The sequence below is a fragment of the Hemitrygon akajei genome, chromosome 12, assembly GCF_048418815.1.
Source record: "Hemitrygon akajei chromosome 12, sHemAka1.3, whole genome shotgun sequence".
NCBI classification, from domain to species: Eukaryota; Metazoa; Chordata; class Chondrichthyes; order Myliobatiformes; family Dasyatidae; genus Hemitrygon; species Hemitrygon akajei.
This window is the reverse complement of record NC_133135.1, coordinates 87,117,263-87,131,782: the sequence shown is the minus strand read 5'-3', so window position 1 is coordinate 87,131,782 and position 14,520 is coordinate 87,117,263. Positions and strand designations below refer to the sequence as shown.

Here is a 14,520-nt window from a genome sequence, read left to right as displayed (position 1 = left end):
ATTCTAGTTGGGGACAAGATAAGTGAGAAATTGCATGGTTATGAATTCTCATAAATGCAGCTTCTCAGTCAATATTGCCTTGCTGCCAATTCACATCAGTGTGTCTAAGGGGTGGTGGATTTGATCCCAGCAATGATCCTTGAATAATTTATACTTTCTGCTTGATTATAGTTTTTTAAAATAAAAATATGAGCAGTCCTTTAGGTTCTTTGGAACACCAACAACTTCCACCTTTCTCCCGCCCATTGTCACTCGTAGTGAGTCTATCTGGGAAGTCATGAGCATAGTGGCCCCGGTACCTGGCACCAGGATCTTAAAGGGACCAGATGTCCTTCGTCTCAAGGAATTAAATCCGAACAGTTTAACTTCCTGGCCAAAGGTCTCCTGTCATGGGTTACCTTTGTCCCTATAATGTTTTCTCTTTTTTTTTGTCTCTCAGGGCCAAGAATAACTCGCCTTTATTCCAGTTCTATGCATTTTGAGATGACAATAGACAATAGACAGTAGGTGCAGGAGTAGGCCATTCGGCCCTTCTAGCCAGCACCGCCATTCACTGTGATCATGGCTGATCATACACAATCAGTACCCCGTTCCTGCCCTCTCCCCATATCCCTTGACCCTGCTATCTATAAGAGCTCTATCTAACTCTCTCTTGAATACATCCAGAGACTTGGCCTCCACTGCCTTCTGGGGCAGAGCATTCCACATATCCACCACTCTCTGGGTGAAAAAGTTTTTCCGCATCTCTGTTCTAAATGGCCTACCCCTTATTCTTAAACTGTGGCCCCTAGTTCTGGACTCACCCATCAGCGGGAACATGCTTCCTGCCTCCAGTGTGTCCAATCCCTTAATAATCTTATATGTTTCAATCAGATCCCCTCTCATCCTTCTAAATTCCAGTGTATACAAGCCCAGTCACTCCAATCTTTCAACATATGACAGTCCCGCCATTCGGGGAATTAACCTTGTGAACCTACGCTGCACTCCCTCAATAGCAAGAATGTCCTTCCTCAAATTTGGAGACCAAAACTGCTCACAATACTCCAGGTGTGGTATCACCAGGGCCCTGAACAGCTGCAGAAGGACCTCTTTACTCCTATACTCAATTCCTCTTGTTATAAAAGCCAGCATGCCATTAGCTTTCTTCACTGCCTGCTGTACCTGCATGCTTGCTTTCATTGACTGATGTACAAGAACACCTAGATCTTGTTGTACTTCCCCTTTTCCTAACTTGACTCCATTTAGATAGTAATCTGCCTTCCTGTTCTTGCCACCAAAGTGGATAACCTCACATTTATCCACACTAAATTGCATCTGCCATACATTTACCCACACACCCAACCTGTCCAAGTCACCCTGCATTCTCATAACATCCTCCTGATGTTTCACACTATCACCCAGCTTTGTGTCATCAGCAAATTTGCTAATGTTACTTTTAATCCCTTCATCTAAATTTTTAATGTATATTGTAAACAGCTGCGGTCCCAGCACCGAACCTTGCGGTACCCCATTGGTCACAGCTTGCCATTCCGAAAGGGACCCGTTAATCACTACTCTTTGTTTCCTGTCAGCCAGCCAATTTTCAATCCATGTCAGTACTCTGCCCACAATACCATGTGCCCTAATTTTGCCCACTAATCTCCTATGTGGGACTTTATCAAAAGCTTTCTGGAAGTCCAGGTACACTACATCCACTGGCTCTCCCTTGTCCATTTTCATAGTTACATCCTCAAAAAACTCCAGAAGATTAGTCAAGCATGATTTTCCCTTCATAAATCCATGCTGACTCGGACTGATCCTTCTACTGCTATCCAAATGTGTCGTAATTTCCTCTTTTATAATTGACTCCAGCATCTTTCCCACCACTGACGTCAGGCTAACCGGTCTATAATTCCTTGTTTTCTCTCTCCCTCCTTCCTTGACAAGTGGGACAACATTAGCCACCCTCCAATCAGCAGGAACTGTTCCTGAATGTATAGAACATTGGAAAATGATTACCAATGCGTCCATGATTTCTAGAGCCACCTCTTTAAGTACCCTGGGATGCAGACCATCAGGTCCTGGGGACTTATCAGCCTTCAGACTCAACAGTCTATCCAACACCGTTTCTTGCCTAATATAAATTTCCTTTGGCCACCATGACAGATGAGACCAATGGGTGACTCACAGACTTTACACAGGTGGAACAGGTAGAACCTGTTGGGCCAATGGGTGCCTGCACAGTCCTTCCATTGATTGATCTGGTCACCATGTACTCCTGTAAAGATCAAAGTTATTGGTGCATCCCCAGAAGGTTCTCCTATAACCTTAGGCGAGGGATTCCCTTGGGCTGGTAAAAGATCTACAACTTCTAATGGAAGTCTTGATGATTTACTTACAGTATTTTCCCTATCCTTGAAATTCTCTGGTTAGGGAGACAAGCTGAGTTTGGAATCTGATGCTAGGTCTGCAGATGAGTTGGACAGCTCACCAGAGCTGGCTATATGGTACAGTGCTGCTAGGGAGCTGGTACTGAAGATGGTTCACCTGCCCCTCCCAGTAGATTTGGAAGATTTTCAGAAGGCAGAGTTGGTAATTTAAGGTGTCCATCATTAGTTGCCTATTTCTCTGGAAGCGTACATTTTATTTATAGGTAGTCATGATCTTTTCTAGTGCTTTGCAATGAGTAGTGGACTTCATCCAAGTGTAATCCCTCCAAGCTGTGAGGTTTCTGCTGAGATATGGGAAAGACCTATGTTGTGATGAATCTTGATTATCTGGAGTGTCTTGCAGTGGGACAGGTTGTTTAAAAACAACCTGTTAACCTGGCTAAACATAAGCCCCGATTTCTCATATGCTTCCATGAAGGAAACAAAATGTTTGAAACTTGGCCTCTTAGTATGCTCCTGCACATCCATTGCCTTCATACTGTGTTCTGACAACTGACATTGGAGTGATCTTGGTCTTGGAGTGGAGACAACTAAGGTTGAGCAGCTTCCTGATCATTCCGCAGATTGTCTCTGAAGTAGTGGGGAATATACTGGAAGTGAGGTGCTACATTAAAGCAAGCAACATTGAGAAAAATGTCAGTGCTTAACCGCAGTCTGCCCTCGGACTGTTTCTATACTGAATATGTGGTGAAAAATCATTATTTACACATCATTATGGAGGAGACAGAGGATGGAAAGCAAATTTCAGAGGACAGGCAATGATTCTTTTAGCACTGTTCGGCTGCTGGAGTTTAAAGTGTTCACAAGGTCAACTGCTGTGCAAGGAGCTGCATTTCTTTTACTCTCTGCATTTCTTTTGAGTATCAATATTCGTTATTTTCAAATTGATTCTGAAGATTATGCCCATGGTGCTCTTTGATGGGTGTATATTGCAAGTCAGAGAGGTACGCTTTGATCAGGGACAAACTGTCATAACGCAGACAGTTGGAAGACCCCTCTATAAACACTAAATTCGGATGTCTGCCATCAGGAAGATCATGACAGTTGTGGCGAATCTAAAATTCCCAGACCTGTTCTCCACTTCCCAGCTCTGGGTGACAACATCATGAATTAAGGCCAAAAACTGCCTCTCTGCCATGATGGAGTGCTTCATTTAGGTACTTCTGTTGATCCAGAGGCTTTGTTACTTATTGTATTTGCTGGATGACCTTCCCAACCTCTTGCCAGCCAGGAAAACCTAAACTGTAGTATATTATTGAGAAAGGCATCAAGTAGGCTTACATCAAAGACAGAGACTTAGTTCAGGAGATCTTCCAAGTGTTCCTTCCAGTGCATACGGACTGCCACCCTACCCATAATGAGATCTCCTCCTTTCCAAATGGGAAGATGCTTGGGCAGAAGGTGACAGAGATTCAGCAACCAACTGCCAACCACAATATATATGTATTCACCACCATTACCCAGGAGTATACAGATGGACACTACGTTTAGTAGTCAGGTCTCTCAGCCAAGATATTCCTCTTAATTTGAATCTTCCTCTTACAAAGAACAAAGAATGCTCAAGAAATCACAAAATACAGAAATATTTAGGTCTGACATTCACAGGCTCATAACTTAGCAAAAAATCAATTATGTGCTTGGAATTTTGTATCCTTGGAAGTATATTGTCACATAAATGCATTATAATCTTAAGATGAATGGAATCTAAGTGTCCCACTGGAATCATTGAACAAATACCCCATTCCTTCAAACTCTACTTAGGAAGATGCACTCCCACCAATAAGTTACAGCTAACTATGAGCCTGTTTGATGGATTTTACATGCAAAGAGCCATTGGAGCACCTTCTCAGTGACGTGCTTTGGTTAAGAGAAAAAACACAAGTATTTTATCTTGTTATTTAAAGTTTAAGAAGATAAAAGATCAACAAGCAAAGTCATTACTGTGCTAGAAGAGCACCTTACATACAATACTTGACACTGCAGGCAAGATAGCGTTTCAGATTTATTTCAAAATTGTTGTAATCGGCAAGAGCTCCCTAACTAAATAAAGGAAATTGGAAAGCTGTCTTAAAAAGGCATTAATGCCTTTTTTTCTAAGCTTAACATAATATCCCCTAGTCACTGTTATATACATATTTAGTAAGTATATCCTGAGGTACAAAATAATATGTAGATGTAATTTACTCTTAGAAATTCAAACAGGCTACATTTATATTCCAGAGTTACACATCTGAAAAATGTTTATTTTGAGAGCAGGACATGATTGTGGATATTTATCCAGCTCTAGAAATGTGACCAAGATGCAAAACACCCTTACGTGGTTGATGTTTCCATTTCTGTCATAGTTGGGATAAGTCAAAGCATGTATGAATGCTACGGGATGGCTTGACCCTCAAGCTCTACCTGATAGATAGCAGTGTCCTGGTTGCTGTGCTGCCTGGCAATCCGCTAACATTCCTTCAAAGAAGCCAATGAACTACTACCCATTAGTTTGCTCAGAAGGCTTTGCACTTCATATTGAATTGTTTTTGAAGTCCTCAATGCTTGACAACTATTGCACAAGTTGATTACACCACTTCCTGGGCCAGCCTTTGTCAGAGAGAAGAGATCATGGGGTTGGGTAAGTCAGAGAATAAAATTACCAAACCATTATTCTGATAGCTCCTGTAGTGACTATATGCAACAGCCTAGTGTGTGCAGTATAGCTGAAAGAATCAGGAAAGGTATTCTGTTAAAGTTTATGTTTCCCCTCAGCACATGCTATAAATGCTGAGTAATGGCCTTAGCACAGAATGAGGATTAGAATGATTTTGCATTAAGTGTGAAGGTTAAGTCAAGAAAAAGTCAAATCTAATTATAATCATTTGAAATAATAGAGCAGTTGTATTCATTTAACATTATTCCACTCACAGTGGTTTTCTTCATATAATCGATTCTGCTAGTGAATTTTATCAGTAGAGTGCTTCAGCTGTTAGTGGGGATGCCATTCTCGGGAAATTAATGTCTAGATACCAACAAGAAAGCTGAAGGTTCGTTAAGAAAGTGTATTTTCTCATTCTAACTTTCCTCAAATTTTTTGTTTATCAGTCAGCGGCTGCTTAACACTAAAGGTAGTAGCGGATGGAGATCATGATAACTATTGAAATCTCTGTGAGCACCTCCAGACTCAACGACACTTTGCATGACATCCTTGTGGGGTACCCAGGATTTAAGAATGATGAAGAGACATTAGGATCTAGGGAATTATCTTCTGTTCATTTAAGAGGAAATCAGTGAGCAGGACTTATTTCTGATGTTTGAGATATGTCCTTCAGCTTTTCCTAGAGTCTCAAGATTCTGCTCTTTCATGGCAACTGTCAAACAGAACAACCTGCAATTATATTTAATTTCACTGCATCCCTGAAACATGGCCCAGTAGTTCTTGTACAATGAATTGTGATTTCCAGTGCAGTGAGTGTTGATGTGTTATCAAATATTATCAACCAGTCATATCAAACAATAAAGACCAACTGGATCACTGAACAGTTAATCTGAAATCATTGAGGTTTGTCTGGCATCACCATCTCCAAAGATATACAGTACGTAGAATTATTCCACAACAAATTGACATGAATAAAGTGACTTTTAACCAGGTAGAAAACAGCTAAAACCTCTCAAACTGGTCAAATACCTGATAATTTTTAATACTTTTTTTTCTATTTTCCTCCAAAAGCAATCCTACATAAGAACATAAGAGATAGGAGCAGGAGTAGGCCAATCGGCCCCTCAAGCCTGCTCCGCCATTCAACAAGATCATGGCTGATCCAATCTTAACTCTAGTTTTCATGTTTTCTAGTTTTCTAGCAAATCCTAATTTGCTTCCTCATGTAACACTTGACTCCACAATAGCTGTGTCACACAAACTGAGCTGAATGGAACCTGCGACTTGTTTTATTTGACAGTACAGATTTATGTTAAACTTCTGTAACTTTCATTTCTGGTTCAGACTGAGCACAAAAAAAAAGTCATAGCATTGTGAGTCCAAAATCAAAATGGAGGAGTATTTGTTAATACATTGAAGCTGTCCTTAAATCACTGACTTTCAAAAAGTCATATTTTGAAATGAAAAATCTCAACTGGAAGCAAAAAGAGAGTCCTGTACTTAGAACAAGCACAGGAACACAAGAAAACAGGAGCAAGAGTAGGTCACCTCGTTCCTCAAGCCTGCCTCACATTCAGTATGATTGGGCTGATCTATCCCAAGGCTCAACTCTTATTCTCAGCTAAATCCCTGATCTTAGAAGTTACCTACCTCCTCTTTAAGTACTCCAAGTCAGGTTGCACTTGGAATAGTGTGTGAGAGTTTTGATTACCTTGTAGGGAAGATGTGTTTAAACTGGAAAGAGTGCACAAAAGATTTACAAGGATTTTGCCAGGATTAGAGGGTCTGGATTATAGAGAGAGGCTGTCCAGTCTAGGTCTTTATTCCTTGCAATGTGGGAGAATGAAGAATGACCTTGTAGGAATGTTTGAGATTATGAGAGTCTTTGTTAAAATGGACCGTGAACATCTTTTCCCCAGACAGGGCAGTACAAAACTAGAGGGAATAGATTTAGGATTAGGGAGGAAAGATTTAATAAAAACCTGAGGGATGTTTCCATGCAGAGTGTGGTGAGTGCTTGGAATGAGTTGTCAGAAGAAGTGGTTGAGGTAGGTACAGTAGTTTCATTTGAGGAGCAATTGGATAGTTACATGGAGGAGTAGGCTTAAACTTTAAGATGCAGGGGCTGAATGCAGAGAATTGGGTTTAGCTGGGTGAGCACTTTAGTCAATATGGACTCGTTGGGCCAAAGGACCTGTACATTACCGTCATGGTCCACGACTCAAAGACAGTACTTATCAATATTCTGTTCAATAGTAAAGAGCAAACAGTGAAACAGTTACTTATTGCCTCAACATGCAAAGCACAGAGGCAACTCAGTAGGCCCAGCAGCCTCTATGAATGTATAGTCAACATTTTGGGTCAAGATCATTCTTCTGGACTGGAGGAACTCAGTGGGTCTGGCAGCATCTATGGAAAGAAATGAATGCTCCAGATGAAGGGTGTTAACCTGAAAATTTAACCATCCATTTCACTCCATAGTCACTTATTCCCTGTTCTCTTTCCAGAATGAAATTGTACAGGACAAGCTAATGCTAATTCATTGTATACTAGATCCACTTTAGACCTATTTTGGGAATCATTGGAATTCATGGACTGATACGGTTTGGAGTAGAAACTCAAGGTGATGGGTTCCATTCTAATTTTCCTCATTACTACATTTTCAAACTTAATAGGTATCAGACACATCAGTAGAAATGTCAACTGTGTAAGATAATCCTGTATTGATAATAAACACAAAACAATAATGATCATTCATCTGAGGTCAGCTACCATATCATGTGACAGTATTTTGCCAGTGCTGTTATAACTTATCAGTGAATGTTTTTAATGGTAATTCACTGAGAACCAAAGCAATTCTGTATGGAGACACATACATCAGTTTATAGCTCAGATGCTACATTAAAAATAAAAAATGTGCATAATTTTCCTTGGAAATATTGACTCATAGACTTTTTAACAGCTCCAACATAATCTCAGAAGGCTTTTTAAAAACATATTGCATCACAGTTCTTGGTTTTGTGATCAGACAACCTTACAGAGGTCACAACAGAATGATGTAAGCACACAGCAGTTTCCAATGTCCTGTAATTTCATGCTGTGCTCAGGGCAAAAAATCTGACCTATAACGCAGCATTCCACAGTCTGATAGTGCCAACAAATCATTCTCAATCAAAATGGCCACCATTCTACATCTCGCTGAAAACTGGGAAACCTAACCAAAAGCTCTCAAAAGTTAACCTTGCCCATCAACTCAATCACAATATAACTTTGCAAATAAGGTTTTCATAAATAATGGCAGGTACTGACTCAATAACGTTTTGATTTATAAGCATAAATTATAAAAAATTTGATGCAAAATCACTTGAAATAATTCTCCATCACTCTGGTCATAATTTTAAGTATGTGCTTTCTATGAGACAGCTGATCATTTGACCTGATAACCACAAACTATAACTCTTTTTGATATCAAATCACTCTTTCTGATTTCAAGACGAACCTTTGCTGATATCTTGGTATTCCATCCATAGCTGCTTCTGAACGGAGCGATTTGGAAACCAAATGATACATGTCTCCTCAAATCCATAGAGCGCCTCTTGAATATAGTGATTGCCAAATTCCTCTAGCACAGATGCAAAGTCATTCCTCAAAGTAGCTCCATCCAAAGAGTGGATAGCGTGGGTGAATACTAAAAAGAAAATAATGCATACTTTAAAAAATGAAACAAGCTTATACATGTCCATAGCAAAGAGCAAACAATAAAATTAACATAGAGTTTAGAAGTACTGCAGCTGAAGATGTAATTTACATCTAAGCAAGTTATTACACACGATGTTCAAGTACACACCTTGCACACTTTCCATCCATGCTGGGTTGAGCTTCACGCTAACAACTTGACCTCATAAAAACAGTCAAATGCTACGAAGGGGCAAAAAACATACCACCAGATGCACCACAAGGCTCTAAAAGGTGCAACTGCAAGTATTAATAAGGGTTGGGGCTTCAGGTTTGTCATTGCTGCAGAGTTCAAGTGATGCTCTTTTGCACAACTGGAGTTATATGTTAATACTGAACAGTGTTAATGGGGCTGTGAAGCTGGAGATCATTCAGTATGATGGCATATCAGGGCTCATGCTTATTAATGTGTCACTCTGGTTGTACACAGAGTCTGAATAGTTGCTTCTGAAGCTCGGAGCAGTCTGAAAAGACAGCTTGATTGGCTAGATTATAGGTTGATAAATATATTGGGAAAAATGACTTAATATTCTACATTCATTATCTTCGCTCCAAAGGTTCTCAATGTTAAAATTATACTAGCCTAGTCAACTCTATGTTTACATCATCAAGTTAGCAAAAGAATGAAGAAGCAGGAAAATGCTCTCCATCTCCACCATCTGACTACCTTCCTCACTTTAACTGGTTATCAAACTGACCAGGCAGACCAATTTCCAGACTAATCCTTGCATCTTTACAATGAAATTCCGGCCTAACCTTCACCACCCATTTCACAGAATTCCAAAAGGCTGACAGCTGGGATAATTCCTCTGCTTTCCTCCTCGATCTCCGTCTGGGGCTACGTGGAAGGAATATGACAGGTTACTCTGCAATATGTTGGAATGGAGCCGATGGGCTATACAGCCACAAAAGTGGACACAATTGTCATCATTTTATGATTCCATCTGCCAGCTTTCAGGAGCAAAAGTGGTCAAAAATATTGATTATATTTATTTATTTATTGGTTGATTGCAAAGTTTTGTGAAAAGAACCAGCTTTCCACTAAGAAGTAGCCATTCTTCCAAACTTTCTACTTCATTAAATTTAACTTCCCAAATTATAACCATTTATATTTCATTATTTCTAACTCCATACATTTATAACTAATTGCACCCATTGTTTCAATTCAATTTTCACCTGTGATTCTTTTGTCACTTTCCTATTTTTGACAATGGCCCATTTAGTTAAAGGACTCGATTCCAAAGCTCCATGGTGCATTATTGCTCAATAATAAAGCAGCAAACTGAAATAAGATGACATTTAACCATAAATATTGCCACTCTGAGACACTCACTTTAGGATCAAACTTAAATCCCTTTAATTCACAGAGCTGAGTCTTAGCTGAGGATTAAAAATTTGTACCCATTGGATGTTGGACACTTTACACACAAGGAATATGGTAACCCACACAGAATGCTGGAGGAACTGAGCAAGCCAGTCAGCATCTATGAAAAGGAATACACTCGGCCTTTCGGGCAGAGACCCTTCAGCAGAATAGCAATTTTCCTATTAGATCCCCCCTTCTCCAGCCCTGTATCTTTTTCACCAATCAGCTTCCCAGCTCTTCACTTCACCCCTCCCCCTCTGGATTTTACCTATCACCTTGTGTTTCTCCCTCCCTTTCACCCCACCTTTTAAGTTGACTTCTCTTCTTTTTTTCTCCAGTCCGCAGAAGGATCTCAGCCCGAAACGTCAGTGGTACTTTTAATTTCCTTAGATGCTGCCTGGTCTGCTGAGTTCCTCCAGCATTTTGTGTGTGTTGCTTGGATTTCCAGCATCTGCAGATTCTCTTGTACTGCGTGGAATAGTCCCTTCCAGCCATGCTGCCCAGCAAACCTTGACTTAACCCTAGCCTAATTACGGGACAATTTACAATGACCAAATAACGTACCAATCAGTATGTCTTTGGACTATGCGAAGAAACCGGACCACTTAATGGCCTGTACCCAGTGACAAAGACTCCCTCCTGTATCTCTTCATCAGAAATGGATGGAATTATGTTCTAGTGGTCAGCAGCTTGATTTTGAATTAACTCATAGATGCTGGAAATCTCAAAATAATGCAGCAACTGTTGGAAAGGCTCAGCAAGTCAGGCAGCATCTGTGGAGACAGACTTTAGGTAAATGACTGTTCAAGTTCGAATGAAAGTTTATTGGCCTGAATTGTGTATTCTGTTTTTATCGACACCGATGCTGCTTGACTTGCTGGATATTTTTACCATTTTCTCCTTAACAGACTATGTTGTGTATTTAATATTTCAGTAATATTTGAGCAATACTATAGATATATATTTTCATTAAGCATTCTTTTTTGTTTAAAGAATTCATTGTGGGTTATATGTAAAAGTACATGAATGGCATATATCATCACGCCCCCAGGTCATACGTGCATGCCACACTACAGCAAAAAGAAATTACCACTTGCTTTTCTGGGCTCCCCATCAATTACTTGTATGTTTTGAAGTTACAAAATTTATCAGAGTACAATACCTTTAAATAGTTTTATAAGTAAAAGTTGATATAATTAATAAGTTGCATCTTGCTGATGTTTTGCTAAAAGAGTATGAAAATTTGCATATTTTTGACACAATACTATGTGTATTTAATTATCTACAAACTTTACATAAAACAAACCAGCTTTTGGTTTGAACCTGCTTCTATATCATTGGAATGTCTTTTCAGAATCGCTTTCCTTATGTATGAAGCATGGAACCTATACCTGTAGAAGAGATAGAGGTTGCAATCCTTAACTCATGCTGTCAGTCAACAGAATCACATGAGAGGTGCAGCAAAAGTTAAAGCCATTCAGCCAATCAACTTTGCCATATCTGGCTAGCATCCTTCACTGCCCTCTCTCCAATGCCTTGAATTATAGATCCTAAATTTCCTTGTTATTCTTGGCAGATTATTTCACCTGACTCCCAACTCTTTCCACAATGGAAACTGTTTCTGTCTATCCACTTGGGCCAGGGTCTTTATAATAGTGCATGGTTCTATCAGATCTACTCTCAAACTCTCTTTTCCATGCAGACTCACTCTAGTTTCTCGAGCCTATCCACCAAAGTGAAATTACTCTTCCATTGTATCATTCTTTTAAATCCTTCCTGCAGCCTCTCTAAAGTCCTAACATTTTCTCTTAAAGATGGTGCCCAGAGCAGCACACAGTACTCCCATTGTGTTTGTTCTCTCCCTCAATGAAATTACTTGAGTGAAAATTTCCCAGCAGCTGCCATGGTGGAATCTACACTTGAGTCTCTGAATCAATTGTTCACGACTCTGGCTGCTTATCCTATAACTTAGCCACCATGCTAATTGAACAAATCAAATGTAACAGATTGCAAATGATACAGAGTCTACATTAACTGGCATTGGTAAGTGATACCAGACTTCCGTTTAGTAGTCTCCAACCTGATGGCATTAACATTGAATTCTCCTCCCTGCCCCTCTCATTTTCATTCTGCACTCTGGACTCCCTCCCAACCCTTCTTTTTTTCCCTCACCTGCCTATCACCTCTATCTGCCTAACTCCTCCTTCCATTTTTCCCAGGTCTACCGCCCTCTCTAACAGGTTCCTCCTTCTATAGCCCTTTACCTCTTCCACCTATCACCTTCCGGATCCTTACTTCCTTCCACCTCCCCTTCACCTGGTTTCACCTATCACCTGCCAGCTTGTATCCCTTCTCCTCCCCCAACCCCCCCCCCCCCAAACCCCCCTCCTTCTTATCCTTGTTTCTTCCCCCTTCTTTTCTAATTCTGATGAAGGGTCTTGTCCTGAAGTTCCTCTCCATAGATGCTGCCTGACCTGCTGAGTTCCTCCAGCACTTGTTGTGGATTTCCAGCATCTGCAGTATCTTTTGTGTTTTTGGAAAATGTTAATTGGTTCATTATTGCTACATGTACTGAGATATGGTGAAAAACTCATGTTTTGAAAGCCATTCAGATAGATTATGCCATACATAAGAACACTGAAGCGATGAATGCCCAATTGGTGCAGTCTTTCATTGACTCCATTACGGTTATAGGATTTATTGATACATCCACAGAAAATAAATCTCAGTGTTTTATATAGTAACATATATGTTCTTTCACAATAAACCTGCTATGAACATTGAAAAGAAAACAGAATGCAGAATATGCCGTTGCAGTTACAGAGAAAACACACAGTCTGGCTGTGATATAAAGAATTCATCATTCAGCATGACAAGAGTTTCATGTCAGTGGAATAAAGCTGTTCTTGAGTCTGGCAACTCATGCTCTTGGGCTTTTGTATTTTCTACCTTACGTTGACTTATGAATATTTAGAGGATAATTCCAAAAGCTGTGGCATTAGTATCCTTCATTATAATCAGACACAAGTGTCCTTCTTTACAATCATTTAACTAAAAGTCAAATACAGTTAAGGATCAACATGGAGTCATGAAAACTCAATACTGATGTAATTTATAGTAAAAAGAAACCAAATCTATTTGGACATTGTGGTCATCACTAATTCTGATGATCCTACTGCACACCTCAGGACTGTTATAATGACTAATTGAATATAGCAACCTTATCCTAATATATCAGACATATCAAATTGGCAAACAGCTATTGTTCCGCGAACAAGAACAACACACTTAGAGAGCCAAGCTCCAGGCACTCTGCAACAAAAATGTCTCAAAGGAATACAATTAACCTTAGGATCCTTACATCTTTTTTGTTTTATCTTATCTTTAAAAGCAGTTGTGCATATTAAATGGTGTCATCTGGTTGGACTACTGTGAGAAAGCTGAATGTGAATTGGGAAAGGAACAAGCTGAAATTATCCTGTCAGTCGATGCCATAACCACTTTAATGATAGCCAGATGGTAATTATACATAGCTTCTGAGGAACCAATAAAATAGCAAAATTATGCCACTAAATGGAAACATTTTCATAACAATTGGATTTAGGAGATTGGTCCAAATATTCCATTGACATCTCAAGGGTACTTAACTGTTCCTCGTGCCAAGCTAATGCCAGTTGTCTGCATTCCTGCGGTTCTCCCATTAATCCCTCCTCACCTCAACACATAAACAGTTCCTTGAGCTAGCTAAATATCAAAAACAGATGACTGAATGGCATGTTCATTGTTCAACTCACCTCAAATGAAAACAGGTAAATTTCAGAGCACTGGTCATACAACCCACCTAGTTGGTGGTCAGGTGCATGAACAAAACAGTATTGTTTGTCTACAAAGTGTTTTCTGATCACTAACAAGAGAAATCTTTCAAAAATAGATGCATAAATAACTGCTTAGTGACAGCCAGGAAGCATAGTGTAACAGAGGATTGTGCAAGTTTAATACACCCCTACATGCTAACACTTATGAAGGATTTTATTATTTTTATTTGATTTAAATTCCCCAATTTGCCTCTTGCAATCCTCACTCTGTTCCTCTTACCATTCACCCAATAGACTCTTCTCCCTTCCCCTCACTCTACTGCTCTGCCACTCCCCACCCCCTTCACCCTTCTTCTCCCACTCCCTTAAAGCTGCCTCTCCCCTCCTTCTTCTCACCCTGCCTCTTCCCCACCCATTCCTCACTTTGCCTCTTCTCCCCCACTTTCCACTCCCCTCTCCCTCTCCATCCCTGCACCTGCCTCTCCCCACCCCACCCTTACTCTGCCCCTCCCTTTTCCTTTCCCTTTAGGGGCT

General features: G+C 40.0%; 1 protein-coding gene across 1 annotated transcript in view; it reads right to left on the bottom strand.

Annotated features, from left to right (window-relative positions):
• Positions 1–14,520, bottom strand: part of astn1 (astrotactin 1) — a 2,716,024-nt gene that overhangs the window by 385,755 nt on the left and 2,315,749 nt on the right. The window contains exon 16 of the mRNA XM_073063618.1: positions 8,570–8,758. Within this exon, the coding sequence (XP_072919719.1) occupies positions 8,570–8,758 (189 nt within the window). The remainder of the gene's footprint in view (positions 1–8,569; positions 8,759–14,520) is intronic.